Consider the following 18,510-nt stretch of genomic DNA (forward strand, 5'->3'; position numbering starts at 1 on the left):
GTCTCACAGCTGTTCTAGAGAAGCCTCTGACTGAAGATCCTCCTGACTGAGTACACTCATAGTTGGTCATTTTATTTAAAGAAGAATGCTTCTTTGTTAAATTAGGGCCAGCCTTCTTTACCAGCTTCTTAAGCTTCTTCCAGACATTTGCTCTGATGCTGCTAATGTTTTTTGTTACATTGCGTGCCAATTCCTGGTCATATAGGTTTATAATTAAAACATGCAGATATCGCTGAAGTTTAAAAAACAAAATTTGACTATGGACTGCAAATAATGCACCGGTTGAAATTATTTTGTCCCTGGTGCATTACTGCTTTCATTTGTGACATTAAGGAAAACCTCACAGAGTTTGAGAGAAACGGCCTCAGCTCAATGTGCTGTTTCATCACTTCACTCCTCCATGTCAAATCCAGCCTTTATTGTTTAGTCGCGCATATTTCACTCATAGAAAAACATGTTATTTTCATCCGCCAGTTAAAACTGGATCTATAAGCAAAAGAACCACAACCCAAGGGAACTGGGTGAAGGAGGAGATTTTTTTTTTACCTCCCATTCTTTGATTAGCTCTACCTATTTGAGTTTATATGAGAAACAAACTCTGGTTAATCCAGTTCTTTGTAAACCATGCCTTTATAAACAATGATATTGAAACTTGGCTCAAATCCTGAGAAATCAAGACATTCAGCTTGTCTACAAATGTAAAAAAAAAAAAAAAACTGTAAAGGTTTAGATGGTGCTGTTAATAGTGTCAGATCCCTTTGAGCAAATGAGTTGAAGCCTGGTTTTGTGACCCAATTTCTGTGCTCCGGTCCTTTAATGGGACTGCAGCAGGGCTCGTTTAGACATAGATGTTTGGCAGAAGTCCTGTTGATAACATTTACAGCATGTATGTTTAACTACCACTCCTCCGCTCCAAAAAAATGCTTATTCTCTTAAACTTTCCATAATTAGCTGTATAATGGTGAGAGAAATAGACATACTAAATGTACATAGAAGCACTGATCTATAAATACTATCTATGTTAGAAAAGCTAACAACAAGCTAGCTCTACAGGCAGCTCTGTCTAGGAGAGAAATGGTTAAAAAGAGGAGCTCTGAGCCAGTTTTCATGTCAAAAGGGATGAAAGCAAGCACATAGTTAGTGACAGTAAAAGCTGAGCCTATAGCTGTGTCTAGGAGAGAAATGTAACTAAACACTGAGAAAGGAGACTGACTTTATCATCTATAAACAAAGGTGTTGATGGCAGAAGCACAGCTGATTTTTCTCTCCAGGATGGTGTCACAGCCAAACAGGAACACAACAAATTAAGCTACTATGAGAAAAAACCGAGAGCAAAGCATTAGAGATTGAACTAAGAAATACTGCAGAGTGGGAGAATAGAGATAGAATGAAGCAGAATGATGAAAAAGGGGTCCCTATATCCTCCATCAGTCTAAGCCTATAGCAGCATTACTATAGAGATAGCTCAGGATAACCTGAGCCAATCTAACTGTAAGCGTTAGGATAAGGAAAGTTTTACGCCTAGTCTTAAAAGTAAACAGGGTGTCTGCCTGATGGGCTAAAACTAGTAGCTGGTTCCACATGAGAGAAGCCCGATAACTAAAAGATCTATCTACCATTTAACTTTTAGAAAGTCGAGGAACTACTAGTAAACCTGCAGATTGAGCAACAATAACACAGCCATTGTGGAACGCTGTGTCAAATGTTATTGAATTCAAAATTATGTGTCATAAAATGAACTTTTCAGATGTTAATCAGAGCTTTCCTCGCTTCGACAGCTGTCAGCTGACGAGGCGGCTAATTCTCAGCACGTTGTTTCCAATGAACAGCTGGTTATAATTTAATCAGATGATATAGAGCGGTTGTTTTTTGGCTTATTTCAGTGTTTCCTTGTTATTGCGCAAATCTTGGATGAAGTTAAAGCTAAGATTAAAAACGGGATTGTTTTTTTTTTCCACTTAAATCTCTTACTGGAGGAGAATATATTAGGAGAATAATAATGTCCTAATCTTTTACACTTACCTGTGACCATAGTACAACTGATGGAGTTCTCTAAGGATTCCCTTAATGAGAATGGAGTAAAATATCAGGATCCAAACTATATGAAATTGTCCTTAATGTTGTAGAAAGAAAATTTGACTTTATGATCAACACTGGCTCTTCTCCAGCTTTTTGAAATCGATCAAAACAATGAATCCTGATGGATCTTTAACATCTGCTTGACGATAAAAGTAATAAAAATTATCTGAATAGTTGTTCATTATTAGGTTTTACCTTTATTTACTTCTGTCACACGGCTTATTGTGCTACCTTTCATTTTAATTTTTTTGTTAAGACTAGTCATCAAAAATTGTTGCCCTGAACGCCAAGATTCAACATTCTCCTGTACCTTCAATAGTAAAAAATACAATATTTTCACCTACAGTCCTATTACATTGTTTATTCTGTGCTAACTCTCTATTTGCTATTATTTATATATTTCAACTCATCAGTTGAGTCTTTATCTGATTATTCAGAGCCTTTGTGGAAGATCCAAACAGTCTTTTGTGGCTCTAGAGCCAGAGTTTGCAGACGGCTGAACTGAGTCATTGTAACAGATGAATAACCTTTGATCAAAACCTTTTTTATATAGCAGCTCTCTCTGCATCTCAAAGGCAAAAACAAAGGTTCAGTGCCTGTGAAAACCTTTATCAGTACAGAATGTTTATATAGTTTTGTGGTGATTGGCAGAATTGTTTTTTCTTTACTTTAGATTCTAAAGATAAAATATAGAAGATACTGAGAGAAATTGTTCCTTTTTGAAGTTACTTAGCATTTGATGAGGGTTTAATCTTTTTAATGTTTCAGCAAAACGGTTTATGAGATCAAATGTTCCCAGACGGTTTAGAGTCTCTGTCTCTAGAATGATTGTTTTTCAGGGCAGGTCTCCAAGAGCATCCCCCTCGTTTATGCTGCTCTGTTCATCGCTGTAACCAGGGGCTTTTGAGCCCTCCTGCTCTAGCTGGAGGCCTTTACATTTGATCCATCTTTCCCTGAAGTCTGCTGCTGTTGTCCTCTTTCTGTCTCTCCTCGCAGCCTGTCTAGTTGGTGGATTCCTACCCTCCTTGGCTGGGCTGATTCCTCCTCATGATTTTTTCCCTTTGCTGAATATTTGGATGTGACATCTTCTCAGCTCCTCTGAAAATCACCTTCTACTTCTCTTTCTAACCCTTTCCCACCACATGTTCTCCTGTTAACACATGCAGAGTACACACTTATAAGTCTTTCATGATTTAAAGTGTGAGAGAATCCAACCCTCGGGAAGCTTAGTTCCATCTTCTTTATTTTACTTATTTAAAAATCAGAATCAGAATCAGGTTTATTGCCATTGTTAGTGAAGGAGTTCACAAACTAGGAATTTTTTATGGTACAATCGTGCAACATGAAACATATAATATATATAATAGGTAAATAAAACTATAAAAATATCTAAAACACTGTGGATATAAGGCATGCAAAAAAAATAGACTAATATATACACTTAGGATAAAAATATGGATAAAAAATATAAAAAGTAAAATAGTAAAATAGCATCTTACTCAACTTTGTAAATTTCTGTATTGAATGGATATGTCAGTATGCTTTTCTGTGCAGTACCTTTAAGCTAACCCTCAGCGCTGATCTGTCAGATAATTAGATTACTGTTGACATGATACTTGCAACCAGTCTTGTGTTTTTAAAGACCAGAGTAACGCAAAACAGTCAACATAGCATGAAAACTGTGTCAGCTCTTTACTTATCTTAGCTCTTCTTTTATGAAGCCATAACCAGTTTTACATTATGTGGCCAGGCCTCTATATTACATCATTTTATTTCATTGCTTGTCAGAAGATTACTCCTATTCACTTCCAGTATGATTGTGATTTAGGTTTAGGTTTCTGATTGTGTGCATTTCTTATACAACTAGTAACTTCACTTAGTTCCACAAGGGTGGGGCTAACTTTATCCTGTTATATCCAATCTAAAACCAGTTTTAGTGTCTGGTTTGGTTCTTTGTCCTGTTGTAACACCCATTCATGTCAAAGTTTCAACAATTTGATCCAGAGTTTTGACTCTCAGAAGGGAGAAAATTGGTCCACAATGATCAAGGTCAACCCAGGAACCGTTACAGCTGTAAAACGTGGAACAAACATCTTGTCTAACATGTTAAATTGCAGCCACCATTGAGCACGATGGTGGGAGCGTCATGCTGTGGGGCTGTTCCACTGTGCGTTCTGCATGGTGTATGGAATAATAAAGCTGGACATGTTATTTTAAACTAAGTGTTCATTATTTGGTTGGGTTTTGTGGTTTTAAGGTGTTTAAAAAAAAATCCCATTCTGTTGGTAGGTTGGCTTCCTGAAGACGCAGCATCGTTATGAGATAGTGTTCACCCTGCCGGAGGTCCCTGCTCTGGGTAAAGATGTGGTTCCAGCTCCATTGCCCAACCCACACCTTAAAATCACCAACATCTCAGCAGCGCCTGAGGGTAAGATGCATCAGTCACCCTGCAGAAAAACAGAAGCTAAGGTTTCTAACCTTTAAAGTAAAGCTCTACGCTCAGACACCTTACAGAACATTAGCCATCCTAACTGTTTAACTAAATTATTACTTTGGGCTGAAGATGATCGGCTAAAACCATTAAAACCATCTAAGTCAGATCAATATCACCATAAGGGTGGATATTGGATTAAATGTAACTATTTTTTATGATGTTTTACAGTAGGTGCTGCAGCTGATTAGGGATCTGGCTAAAGCGGGAAAGGCCTGCGTGAGGCCAGCATTGGATCAGGTTACAGTTTAACAGGCTCTGGGCAGCGAGTTGTGTGCTGCAGCTTTATTTAAACACTCACCCGAGCCTGTGGGTCAGGATGTGAGCACTCAGCTGCTGTTCAACACGCTGCAGATGATGACAATAAGGTGGTTAATTAGTGCAGGTAATGGGTGGGCAAGGAGAATACAGAAGGGTACAGCAGTTACTATGCATACTTCTTTTGATTTAAATCATTTTATGGATGAAATATGTCAATAAACAGCAAAAGTTTAGACTTGACTAGAAATTATGCCTTGAGTAAGTAGTGTTTAACAAAATCCTTTTAATTTAGTATTGCTTTTGATGTTAAGATAATGTATTTTTGTTTTATAGCTTAATTATTTATTCCTTAGCAGTTTGGAGCTAAAGAGATTACCGTCCCTGGGTGGGCTCGAACCACCAACCTTTCGGTTAACAGCCGAACGCGCTAACCGATTGCGCCACAGAGACTTGTGAAGCCCTCTGGATGTATCCTACAGAATTCTCGTCAGGGTTGTGTCATAGAAAGCAGAATAGAAAGCGATTTTACCACCCCTGAAATCACTTTCTATTCTGATATGACAAAACAAGGGTTCAGGTTCATTGCAGCAGCCCTAAAGAATTCCTGTGTTTCTTACCTGTGCAAGATTATTCATACTCCGTGCAGCTTTAATTTTAAACTCATCTAACCAGGAAGTTTGCTCGTGACAGAAAAAGAGAGGCATTTCCCAAAGGAAAACCAACATAGACCTTTAATGGCAATGAAAGCCTCAGTTTGCCCTCGATTAATTTTCATCGTGAGCTCTCAGGGTTATTTGCTATCCTTCTAACCTTTAGGTCCCTCCAGCAAGATTTTAGTCCGGACTCTGTCATGGGTTCCCTAGAACAGGGGTTTCCAAACATTTTAGCCTGTGACCCCAAAAAATAAAGTTCCATAGACTGGTGATCAATGAAGAAACAACATATTTCACTCACTCTGTCTGTCTGTCAGCCCTACTAAAAGGAAATGTAATTATTTAATAGACCCCTTTTCTGTCTACATCAGTCTGTTAGCTGAAGGTAAATCAAATTTGACAACTGGAGGCAGACAATACAATCTAGCACATTGTCAGCTACACTTAAATTAGCTTATTGGGTTGTTTTTGGTGCCAGAATCAACAGAATAAAGACAGTTTGAAGTTTTATGCAAAACCCGTGCCACTGAGGGAAAAAAAAAAACTATGGTGGCTGTGGAAAAACACAATACACAGAAACTATCATCAGACATGCTCATGTATGCAGCGCACACTTCTTAGCAGGTAAATGAAGGTATAAGGCATAAGCTATTATGGATTATGTTTTGGTCATGTTACTCACCCAGCTGTGCAAGTGTAGTTTGTCATCAAGATATGGCTGTTTCTTCTGTTTACCCAAGTTTTATGGGTAAATGGAAACCTTTTCTGGCATTGGCACAGTAGAACTATGGATCACCCTTTGCTTTTTCAGTATGCTAGGTGTAGATGTCACTCAACTCATCTACAGCCAGTCCTGTCAGATTGTCCGTCCATTAAGTGGGTGTTTACAGGCCGGCCGATCTGGTTAAGTCCGTGAAAGTTAACTTCTTTAAGTAAATATCCCAGCCCCAGAAAGTAAATAACCTCAGGATACATATTCAGTTAATATATTTTCTACAGGTGTTTTCTTGCTTTATACCATTGTTAAAGTGCTCTGCAGCAATCTTTGTGCCTCCAGCTAGGCTCAATCCACAGAAATACGTCACAATGTTTGCCTACTGACTATTGTACATTGTCTAATGTACGGGTTGATTAAGTGTACTATTTGAAACCAGGTGGTCCCGACCCATACTGTGTGAACCCCTGTTCTAGAACATTAATGTCACTTTTAGTCAAGAGAAACATTGTTGTACCTTTCTTATACCTAGATTCAAAGGAAGTGCATTCTTTATTTGCATGTTATTACCCATACAGTTAACATTTGCATATCAGTAGCTGCATTTCCATTTTGATCAGATGGCACATACTGTAATCATGCAAATTAATTCGCTAACTGTGATGGAAATGTTACAATTTAATAAAGATATTTATATATATATATTTCTTTTTTAGCCGTATTGGAATTGGAATCTCCTTTGTCGCATGGCATGAGTCATGTGATCAACAGCCAGATGGTATTAATGGCAGACAACAGACAGGAAGTGGTAGTAGGAGGAGTTATCATGTTAGCATACTTAGTCATGGGATTTTATTCACATTTCTTAATTAATAGAAACACTAAAAATGCGTAATTGTACGCTTTTGTTTTTTTTCTTCTTTGCCTTAGTATTATCAGCGTTTTATATTGAAAATCCATGTTGTTTCATACGGCAGAGGCACAGTCAGGGCAGAGGTCCGCGCCTGTCAGTTATGCTCCGTCTTGATCAGAGTTTAATACGGATCCCACCTGCCCGTCGCTCGGCAGCAGGGCCGTCATTATGACCTGCAGGATAAGATCCGCCCCTGCCTCCATCCGGGGCTGGAGCCGGTCCGCGGGCCTAGACTTTAACATATTAGGTCTAACCAATACAAGATATGTGCTGCCTATTTTTATTTTGGCAGATTTTTTATGCAGATTTTTTCTGTCTTCCTCCATTTAAACATTTAAAAATGACACAACTATAATAGCTGTTATGCAACTTTAATGTAAACAAAAAAAAAACAACTTTGCACTGGATGAATGGCCATGCATGTGGCTTACATGATCCTGAGAAAAATATGCAAATATCAGCCAAATACATCTGCTGCCTGATGTCTATGTTTATAAGGGCTGGCTGATTAATTGAGAAATTCAAATATTGGAAATTTTTGTGAAGATTTGTTTTCTCTCTTTGGGCTTCCATAGCTTAAAGTCACATCAGTTCATCACTTTTTTAGGGCTGAAACAATTAATCGGATTAATCGTTAACTTGAGTGTAGAGACCCACCTAGAGCAGCAATGATACCAAGATTTTAAAAACAAATGTATAAACATTTTTCATACAAGATTAAAAAAAAAAAAATGTCTGTCAGTAAGGTCCATTCAGAATTTCTGAAGTGGAAAAATTTGAGCTTTATCGGTTTTATTTCGCAATTTCCTCATAAGTAATACCAAGCTCTCTGTGTGGTGCCACTAGCTGTAAACATTTAGTTTATTCTATTTTTATTGGTGTGAAACATGATTATTTTCTTGCATCTTTCACAGCTTGAATTTTATTGCTCTTTACATTAAGGTCACCTCCCTGAGCTGATGATTGAACAAAAAAGGATAATTTTTGAAAGAAATGTATGTTCTTGAATGAGGAAACCAATTGATTAATCGGAGTTTGAAGGAAAGAAAATTAGATTTGATTTTTAAACCTTATTGCTGAGCTCAAATTTCTAGTTTTTACATTCTGTTGAAGTTAACCATATAACACAAAGTTTTGTTTTATAGCTCAGAAGAATCTTATTTTTCGACTAAATTATCCAAATGATGTGAAGGTGATTTTCTCATGACAGTCTGAACTAAAGAGTCTCTGTCCTTTACTTTTAGCTCACTGTCACACCCTTTATATTACTGTCTAAAACCTCTCAGCTGACCTGAGCAGGTGTGCTGCTGTGTTTATTTAATTTAGAGCTGGTTGGACGTCATGTTTGCTTGAGGTGGAATTATTCTGAACAGCATTGAAAGAATGTAACAGAGCTTGGAAACGAAAGGAAACCTCACCACTCTTTGTTTTTTTTTTGTTTTTTTTAAAGGTGGCCTGAAGGTAACGTGTGAGTACTTGGCCTTGAAGGAGGGCGTCCTGTGTGAAGAGGTGCTGCTGCTGAGCGAAACCAACGACGATGTCTGCGTCAGGGTCAAAGTTCACGCCAGAGTCATGGGTGAGGTTATTTTAACAGCATGATAAAAACAGCCGACCTCATTTTTTCCGCGTTGAAGAGCTCGTATTGCTCAGCTAACTCTGACCTCAGCTGCTGGGTGAGCTCTTTGAATTGAGTAATGAAGGAAATTCTGGTTTTGCAGAAGTCACGTATTACCCTCTTTAGCACTTGACTTGTAAAGTAGAAAAGCATCAAACACTGAGTTGCTATTATGGAACTTTTAGATGCTTTCTGTTAACCTAATAAACACACTGAGGACAAATTCATATTTCATCATACTTACCTTTTATTTATCTTTATATGCCAATCATCTAACACTGATTTGGGATTAAATAGTTTCCCAAATTTCTTAGAACTGCTAGATTTATTTTTTATTTCTTGAGAACCAAAAGATAGAGCAGTCCTTCTTAAAAGTATTTAGAAAATAGAAAAAATAGAATAAAAATAATCCCTTGCTTGTCCCACAATGGGGAAATCCTGATATTTATTTATTTATATATGAACTCTGAATTCTGCCAAAAGGGCACACACTTAATAAATACTATGAGCAGTTTTTTTTTTATTTAAAAAACGCACATTTACTATTTTTTACATATGTTTTGAATGCATATAAAATCGATACTATGAGCCACACAATTTGTCGCTAGCGTGAGTTCATGCTACTCTGCTCTCTTGCTTTTTATGGACATTTAGATTAAATTAGATTATTTTCATTAACAAAACTGAACAAATGATGAAAACTAGCATTAAAAAACATTTGTTTACTGCAATACTAGTAAAAGATAGACCTTGCAAAGAAAAAAAAAAAAACCCTTTAACTGTAATCAAAGTAATTAAAACTAACAGAATTTTAAGAGAGTAAGTGCTTAGTTTCCTTTATGTCTTTATCATAATGCAGGAGGTCGTGTTCCCATTCGCTTCTTTTCTTTTCTTGGCTGTACCGCACTACGCCAAGGGACAGCAGGTACAGCAGTCGGGTCATTTGTGTCGCTGCAGCCGTCTGTCCTTGTCTGGGATTTCATTACCGGTGCTAAGGAGGTTATGTTTTCCACCTTGTTCATTCATCTGTTAGCAGGATTATTTGAAAAGTTATGAACGGATTTGAATCTGGTATTGAAGAGATCATGGACTGAAACAGTTACATTTAGTTTATTCATTAAAGCTACAGTGTGTAATTTTTAGCGACATCTAGCGGTCAGACTGCAGACTGCAGCAACATGAACATCTCCCCCCCACCGCTTCTCCCCCCCAACAGTACGGCGAGCGTTACGGGACAAAATGTCTTCCACGACGTCCGCATCACCTACCTTCTCAAGTGATGAGGTTTGTTTACATAGATAATTTTACAGATAGTATTTCATTAGTCTGTGTGTTCAGTACCGTCTCAGTTCATCTCTCTCAACTTGCCGTAGTTACTTTCGAGCGTAATGGGAGATCTCGCAATCGCTAGTTTGTTGGCTCTGCGCTGCCGTAGTGCAAAGATGTCTGCCTCCATGGCTGCGAGACCCGCTCCTATGTAATTATAAATAACGAATTCTAGGGCAACGCAAATATTAAGGTTAAGAGGCTGAGCTCGTAGATAATGATAAATAACATAGTTATGTATAATATATTACATTTCTGACTGTATATCCCTGTAATTTTTACACACTGTAGCTTTAAAGCTAGCTGCAAATCCAGCAGACTATAGAGATGCTATAAGAATTAAGATGAATGCATTCACTGTTATATTTTTGTGTTATAAGTGCTATTAATGTGGTACGGCAAGCAATATTATATAATGAAATTGGTGGGTGGGGAGTTTACAGTAATTCAGTCAATTAAAACAGAAATGGTTTTACAACAGGGGCAAAAATGATGGTTAAAAATAAATATTTTGCTTTTTAAGACCCAAAATCAGTTAAAGGCGAGACTGTCGCTAAGTTAAACTCTAATATTTGACCAGTTGGTCACAGTTTCTCTGAATTCAAACAAAAAAGGACAGCATTGTTTCCTAATACCTGAGAACTGACAACTTTTCCTCCTGAGAACTGAGGATGTCCTAAAATTTGCTCTGTACTGGAGGCTTCTGGCTTGCTTGGATTGTAATTTAGCTGGTGTGCTGATGCCCCCTGCTGGAGATTTTGTGAACTGACTTTTTTGTTCACATTCAATTCAATTCCTAGATAGAATCTTACTATTTTGATCATGCTTATCATAATTTTATGATATTGTAAAGAGACAGTGATAGGTTTACATAGTTAATAAAAAACATATTTGGCAGGTTTTTAAGTAACATCCTGATAGAGAATATTATTATAAAATACGTGCACCAGCTGTTATTTCATAGTTTCTTTATTTTCAGTTTTTTTTATTATACGTACTTGCGTAAATACATGAAATACTTGTGGTATATTTGAGGATAATATATGTTTGTTGTGCTGCTTTTCATCATGTCTATTTTACCCTCTTAGTGCAGCATTCTGAACATCTGTCCAGATGTCAGCTTGTAATTTAAGCTTGGATGCAAACCAGATCAATGGATTAGGCTGTGCCTCCACCTCAGTTGTTGTTGTTGTAGTTGGCTGCACTGTGGCTCTTAGATACAATCCTGAATAATGAATATACTACATCCTGCTCTAGGCTGAGCCATCTGTCTTTATCAGATACACCTAATATTTAAACCTTATTAAATGAAGGCATTTGGTATTTTCTATCATATTAAGATCACAAAGCATGTTAGCACCTTTATTACTATTATAGAGATTACAGCTTGGATTGCTGGAATCTCAGGGGATTTTATGTACAGCCTGTTATGAAAGACAAGGAGTCCTACTAAATTGAGGCGTTTCTGCAATGCTTGTCAAAGGTGTTGAAATATAGTTATTTTCTAGTGTACAGCAGATTTGTTGGGATCGGAAAAGGAAACAAAGTTGTATTGGCCTGGAATTGAACCCTGAGCACCTAAACAGTTTCCCATTCATGTTCTATGGTAGTCCTAAACTACTATGGATGCAATACACTATTTGACCACTACCTGATCTGGCGCTGTTTCATCTAATTTTGTGGCAAAGACAAAACACTGTACAGGTCCTTTACAAAATATTAGCAAATTGTGATAAAGTTCATTATTTTCCAAATTGTAATGGTAAAACTTGAACATTCATATATTTTAGATTCATTGCACGCTAACTGAAATATTTCAGGTCTTTTATTGTCTTAATACGGATGATTTTGGCATTCAGCTCATGAAAACCCAAAGTTCCTATCTCACAAAATTAGCATATTTCATCTGACCAATAAAAGAAAAGTGTCCTTAATACAAAAAAAGTCAACCTTTAAATAATTATGCACAGTTATGCACTCAATACTTTGTGTGGAATCCTTTTGCAGAAATGTCTGCTTCAATGCGGCGTGGCATGGAGGCAATCAGCCTATGGCACTGCTGAGGTGTTATGGAGGCCCAGGATGCTTCCATAGCGGCCTTTAGCTCATCCAGAGTGTTGGGTCTTGCATCTCTCAACTTTCTCTTCACAATATCCCACAGATTGTCTATTGGGTTCAGGTCAGGAGAGTCTGCAGGCCAATTGAGCACAGTGATATCATGGTCAGTAAACCATTTACCAGTGGTTTTGGAACTGTGAGCAGGTGCCAGGTTGTGCTGAAAAATTAAATCTTCATCTCCATAAAGCTTTTCAGCAGATGGAAGCATGAAGTGCTCCAAAATCTCCTGATAGCTGCATTGACCTGCCCTTGATAAAACACAGTGGACCAACATCAGCAGCTGACATTTCACCCCAGACCATCACTGACTCTGGGTACTTGACACTGGACTTCTGGCATTTTGGCATTTCCTTCTCCCCAGTCTTCCTCCAGACTCTGGCACCTTGATTTCCAAATGACGTGCAAAACTGAGCAACAGTCCAGTGCTGCTTCTCTGCAGCCCAGGTCAGGCACCTCTGCTGCTGTTTCTGATTCAAGAGTGGCCTGACCTGGGGAATGCCGCACCTGTAGCCCATTTCCTGCACACGCCTGTTCACGTTGGCTCTGGATGTTTCTACTCCATACTCAGTCCACTGCTTCCGCAGGTCCCCCAAGGTCTGGAATCGGCCCTTCTCATCAATCTTCCTCAGCGTCCGGTCATCTCTTCTTGTTGTGCAGCGTTTTCTGCCACACTTTTTCCTTCCCACAGACTTCCCACTGAGGTGCCTTGATACAACACTCTAGGAACAGATTATTCATTTAGAAATATCTTTCTGTGTCACACCCTCTTGCTTGAGGGTGCCACTGATGGCCTTCTGGACAGCAGTCAGGTCGGCAGTCTTACCCATGATTGGGGTTTTGAGTGATGAACGAGGCTGAGAGTTTTAAAGGCCTCAGAAATCTTTTGCAGGTGTTTAGAGTTAATTTGTTGATTCAGGTGATTAGGTGCATAGCTCGTTTAGAGCTAGAGAACATCCGTATTAAGACAATAAAAGACCTGAAATATTTCAGTCAGTGTGCAATGAATCTAAAACATATGAATGTTCAAGTTTTATCATTACATTAAGGAAAATAATAAACTTTATCACAATAGGCTAATATTTTGAGAAGGACCTGTATTTACTAATGAGCATTGTTGGAAACAAATATTTGGAAAAATGTTAGTTAAGCTTGATGCTTAAACTTTAAAATATGGGATGTTTTTTACACTTGTGATGGCATTTTAGCATGTTATGCTTGTGTTCATGCATATATTTGTACCACCACTGTACTGTTTACTATTAATATATTTAATAATTCTATGTAATGTCACGGTTTTTTCTATTCCTTGCCAAATTTCTATCAAGTGTATGCAAAACATGAAAAAAAAAAGTGATCCCTGTTGCAGAACTGAGTATGTTATAGACCACGAGATTATGATCTATAAATTATAAGTGTAGAGGGACCTTTTTTATAGTAATTAATTTTGTTGAGCTGTGTAATTAAATCTGTGGGAGTGTTTTTGTCTGCTAAGAATTTAGGTGAAACTTTTTGTAGTAAATTGTCTCAAATAGCTTAGTAGAAATCTGATCACAGTATTGTCTTGTACATGTAGCTGGAGTGGAAAATGTTTTAAAATATGTTTCCTCTACTATTAGACTCAGTAATTAATAATCCTAAGTTTTGGACAAGATTTATTCTAAAAGGTTTTTATGTATTTCTTTGAACATGATCCAATATTCTTCACCCCATAACAAGAAAATAAATTGAAAATCATCTTTTATCTTGGGAAGATTTGTAGTTTTTCACAATGGACTACTCCATACATCCTCAGTATTTTCAGGGAAGTCCTGAATGTTTCGATACCATTTAAGGAAGAAATCAGTTATTAATTCAAGCATTTGTAAAATCGCTGCGTTATATCAGTCTGATATCCCACGTTTTGTTTTCGTAGTCTGTTTTCTTTTTAGTAGGGCTGTAACCAAACTCATTCTAGGTGCATTTCTGACATTCTGTTCCTTTTGCTCATTCTGGTCTTCTATCAAGCAGCACCTTATTGTCAGATTTGCAGCATTATCCCAGTATTTATTATTTCTTCCAGATAAATTTAGTTCTCAAAACTCAAAATTAAATAGATGGGGATCTAAACAGCTCTATTAGAAGCTGGTTTTCCATGTTTATAAGAAACATCTACTTTCTGCATTGATCTAATGTCTAGAATATATGTTTTTTTATAAAAATATAAGATTTAACTTTTATGTTATATAATAATATTAAATATGTAATTACTTATCCGTTCATCTAAACTTTTACGATTTGTAAATATTTGCTTGTTGAAAATAATTTAAACTCCCCATAGATCCGCCATAAAGAAGGTATCTGTGTATCAGAAGAATTTCTTGAAAAAAGCAAATTTATTTGTTTTGATTTCTAGGAAAGTCTCAAAATATGACAATAACTCTTGTTTTCAAGACACACAGAGAAAATCCTATCATAAATAAACAAAAATAATTCAGATGTATTTTTAGTTATTAAATTATTACAGCATTTTGGTTTTATAGATTAGAGCAAGCACTGATGCTATCCCTTATTCATTGGTCCTGCTATGTATGCAGAAGAATGTTGGTTTTTTTTAAATCTATGTATTATATACATTATTTAAACATTAAAAATAGGTATATGCAAGTGGCTGAATCGTGAGCATGGAGAATTCTACTGGTGATAAGAATATGACAGTGAGGAAATCCCCCACGTCACATACGGAGCCAGCCCCTGGATGCCAGGGTTCAGTGGAGGACAGGTTTTCCTTGTCTGTACGAGTAAAGCTCAAACAAAGAGGAGATTATCTGATTTCGGTCATCATAGATTGAGAGCTTTCTGTTGAATATTAGAGCTTTGCAGCATCTGCTGCAGCAAACTTCTTTGGTGGAGGATCTATGGGGGCACACGTTGACCAGAAAAATGTAGAAAAGAAAATGTGGAAAAGAAGAAGGGGGAGGGGTTTAACGGGGGGTGGTAATAATAAACGAGGGGCGAAAGGATCTTATTTTGCCTGCGGAGCCTCTCAGCCAGCTCTTTGTACATGCTTCCATATTTATATTTTTTTGTCAGTTTTTTTTTTTATACACCACACCAATGGGGGCAGTGTCAAAGCTAAGCCTTGTCAGCAAATCAGAATCCTTTGAAACAAACATGGCTTCCTTTTAGGAATGAATCATGAGCCGTTTCTTGATTCACAAGAACCTGAGTACGGACTCGTGTCCTCACCAAGAATGTTCTTGAGAAGAACTTAGGAAAGTATGGATTATGGGAGAGCAGGAGCACAAAGCATAAATCTGGGTCAATTGGAACAGTAGCATACTCATGACATCGCCACAGGCTCAGCACGTCTGGAGCTGCTTTTCACCTCCTGTTATTAATAATCTCTGGATAATAATAAATTCTGACTTTGTTCATTCAGATAAACACTAATCAAATTAACATTTTGCCAAATAAAACAAAAACATCACCATCAGTGCCAGCAGGCTTTCACACATGGCTCTGCCTAGAGAGGGTCTGCTGCAGATGGACTAAGATTAGACTTACTTTCACCAAAAATTGACACCAAAAATGTTATCTAAAGCAGGGATTCTCATTCTTTTTTTATATAGAAGCACCTATATTTATCAGAACAGAGTCATTGGAGGAGCTACACACTATATATTAATAAAATTTCATTAATTGCCTCTATTGATATCGCTGTTAGACATGTGTGATCATTTCAGCGGCCTCCTAACATCATCTTTAACCTGTGCCCCCAGATCGTCACCACGGTACACCCATGCTGCTGGAGGGGGTCCGCTGCATCGGCACGGAGCTGGAGTACGACTCGGAGCAGAGTGACTGGCAGGGATTCGACTGAACCTCAAGGCTCCTCCTCCAAGTCACATTTGCAGAAAACATCACATTCACAGTCGCACATCATCTGCCATGTCAGAGGTTTACACCCAGCTAAATCCACAGGACCCTCATCTTCTCACACAGGAAACGAATAAAAAAGCTTCCTTTCTGGTTTGTGTCTGATTAGTGAGCAGGAGACGGCGGTCGGCCTCTGGGGCGTCAGTGTTTAAGGTCAGACCTTAAAATGGGAAACATTCCTCCGCTGCCATGTCTCAGCAGCAGCATCAAAGCCTTCTTCCCACCTGTTCATCTTGTAAACTGTGTTTTCCTTAATAAACCTCTAGGGGGCAGCATTACCCTATAAATCAGCCTTTGATCCAGTTCAGCACTGCTTCTCCATTTCTTACTACTCTTGGGTTTATAGTTTTGGGTGGATTTAAGGGCTCATGCATTAACTATAAAATGTTTGCTTCTTAAGAAGGAAATAATAATGAGGAAAATCAGTCAAAGATCATCTAATATCTGTTTATCTAAGTAAGGGGACTGTATAGCACTGTCTGAGGTGGTTCCTGTATCTGAAGGTTTTCATTTGAAATGATTCTTTACATTCTGTAACTGACCTTTTCGCTCTGCTCTCTGACTTTAACCTGCTCTCGTCATTACTACTTCTTGTTGCTCTCCAATAGCTGCTGCTTAGGAGACCCTTAAAAAATGGGTCAGGGTATTTTAGTAAGGTCGGGTGAGGAATGCATGTGCAGCGTCTGTGTTAAAGGAAGGAAGAAATGATGCCTCATAACAAGCTCTCTGGGTTAATAGCACAAATCTGCAGCCAGCTTTCAGTTTTTTTTCTCCATTTCTTACTGTAATAGTTTAATTATTAAGAGGTCTTGGTTGTAATAGTTGAGATTTTTTCATCTTACCAATGTTCTCAGCTGCATTCATTTAAAGGTGAACTTATAAGTCAACAATGCACTGCAAAAACAATATTTTTTATGTTGATTTAGGTCTGCAGATATCATTTTCTTATGCCAAATTCTCTAAAAATGAAAAATTAATGTTTCTATTTTTTTTGTTTAACTTGTTGACTTTGTTTTTTTTTATTATTATTATACTGCCTTTGTTCAAGCCATCCATCAGTTAACTAACTTATGACTCCACAATGTGAATAATTCTATTTTCTATAATGAAACCTACTCTAAACGTTTAAGCTACATATGTAATTTTTACTCCATCTTGAGTGTGTTCAGGCTTGTTTTTTGATTATACTGTTATATTTATTTCCAGGTCGGAAATAAAGAAATATGTAAAAAGAAAAACAGAAGTAAAAGGCAGCTGAGGAATCTGCAGAAATGCACTGAAACAGAATAGATTCATGACATAATGGCTGCCAAAGACCAAAATTAGCAATACCAAAGGTCTCAGCTCATTTTGAAGTTATATTAATGTTATTATTTACCAAAGGGAAGAAGTCATCCCTGAGACAAATCTTTGAGATCTAACCAAGTGGCAGCATAATGGAGGGATTAAAAGGCGCTCTGTGTAGAGTCCAATCTGCCTAGAGGGGTGAAAATCAAATTCCTCATATATATTCTAGTACATGTTGTAATTTATGCTCCAGTTCTAACCAGGATTGCCACTGTAGCATCTCACAACAGTATCCCCTAAAAAATATATTAAAATCTCCCTTTTTCCCCTCCGCACTATCAGTCAATATTTAACCCATTTGGCTTAACGAATGTCGCTGATGTTTATCTGAGCAAACCAACTCATTCCACACACGCTATTTAACTGTCTGCTTTTTGCTCGTGTTGATTGATCATGAAAGCTACTTCCGGCTAATGCTACATGGTCGATGGAAGGGAGGCTAAATCACTTGGCATCAGACAGTCGGGTCTTTATTCGACACGAAAGGGAAAAGTTGATGCTGCTTAAATCTATTTATCAGTTAAAAAAAGAACAACATATAATACTACCTGATCAACCTCATGCCTACAAACAATCCTCAAACCCACTTTATCGGTCTGGCTGTTAACCCCTTGAGCTAGGAGTTGTAGATGGGATATGATCCCTTATATTTGAGTTGTTCCTTCCTCTAAATCCCAAGATATCAGTTGTTTCATACAAAGTGGTTCCACCATCGAGGCTGTTTTTCCTTCTTCCATACCTTTAGTTTACTTCCCTTGAGCGCACATTTCCTCCTTTCATCATATTTGAATCAAGATTTTTTTCATTTTCATCACTACATATCCTCCCCACATTTTTGTTTTTAAAAAAAGTCCTTATCAGTTTTATTACTGTGAGAAACGTCCAGGTAGCACTGTTAAAAATATGTCATCCTTATATGGGAGTGCCTTCCTGTTTTTGTAAGCCTGCTTTAGAGTCAAGAATGTGTTCTTTATCCACTTTAAAAACACAATAAAAAGGCTAATTTGGGTTTGTGTCTCTATCTTTCAAGATTTGTAACTTTAAAGGCTATGTCTCAGATTATATATGCCCCATTTC

At 37.5% G+C, this 18,510-nt stretch overlaps 1 protein-coding gene and 1 non-coding gene across 2 annotated transcripts in view; one reads left to right on the plus strand and one right to left on the minus strand.

Annotated features, from left to right (window-relative positions):
* The window catches only part of cunh20orf27 (chromosome unknown C20orf27 homolog), a 48,481-nt gene extending 31,113 nt beyond the window's left edge, over positions 1-17,368 (plus strand). The window contains exons 4-6 of the mRNA XM_038270377.1: positions 4,369-4,507; positions 8,563-8,688; positions 15,930-17,368. Coding sequence (XP_038126305.1) covers positions 4,369-4,507; positions 8,563-8,688; positions 15,930-16,030 — 366 coding nt within the window. The 3' untranslated portion in view covers positions 16,031-17,368. The remainder of the gene's footprint in view (positions 1-4,368; positions 4,508-8,562; positions 8,689-15,929) is intronic.
* On the minus strand, positions 5,208-5,281 carry trnan-guu. The gene has a single exon. It is a non-coding gene; the product is annotated as a tRNA-Asn (tRNA).
* Positions 17,369-18,510: the final 1,142 nt, after the last annotated feature.

This window comes from Cyprinodon tularosa, unplaced genomic scaffold (genome assembly GCF_016077235.1).
Source record: "Cyprinodon tularosa strain WSP-4 unplaced genomic scaffold, ASM1607723v1 ctg76, whole genome shotgun sequence".
In the NCBI taxonomy this organism is placed as follows: domain Eukaryota; kingdom Metazoa; phylum Chordata; class Actinopteri; order Cyprinodontiformes; family Cyprinodontidae; genus Cyprinodon; species Cyprinodon tularosa.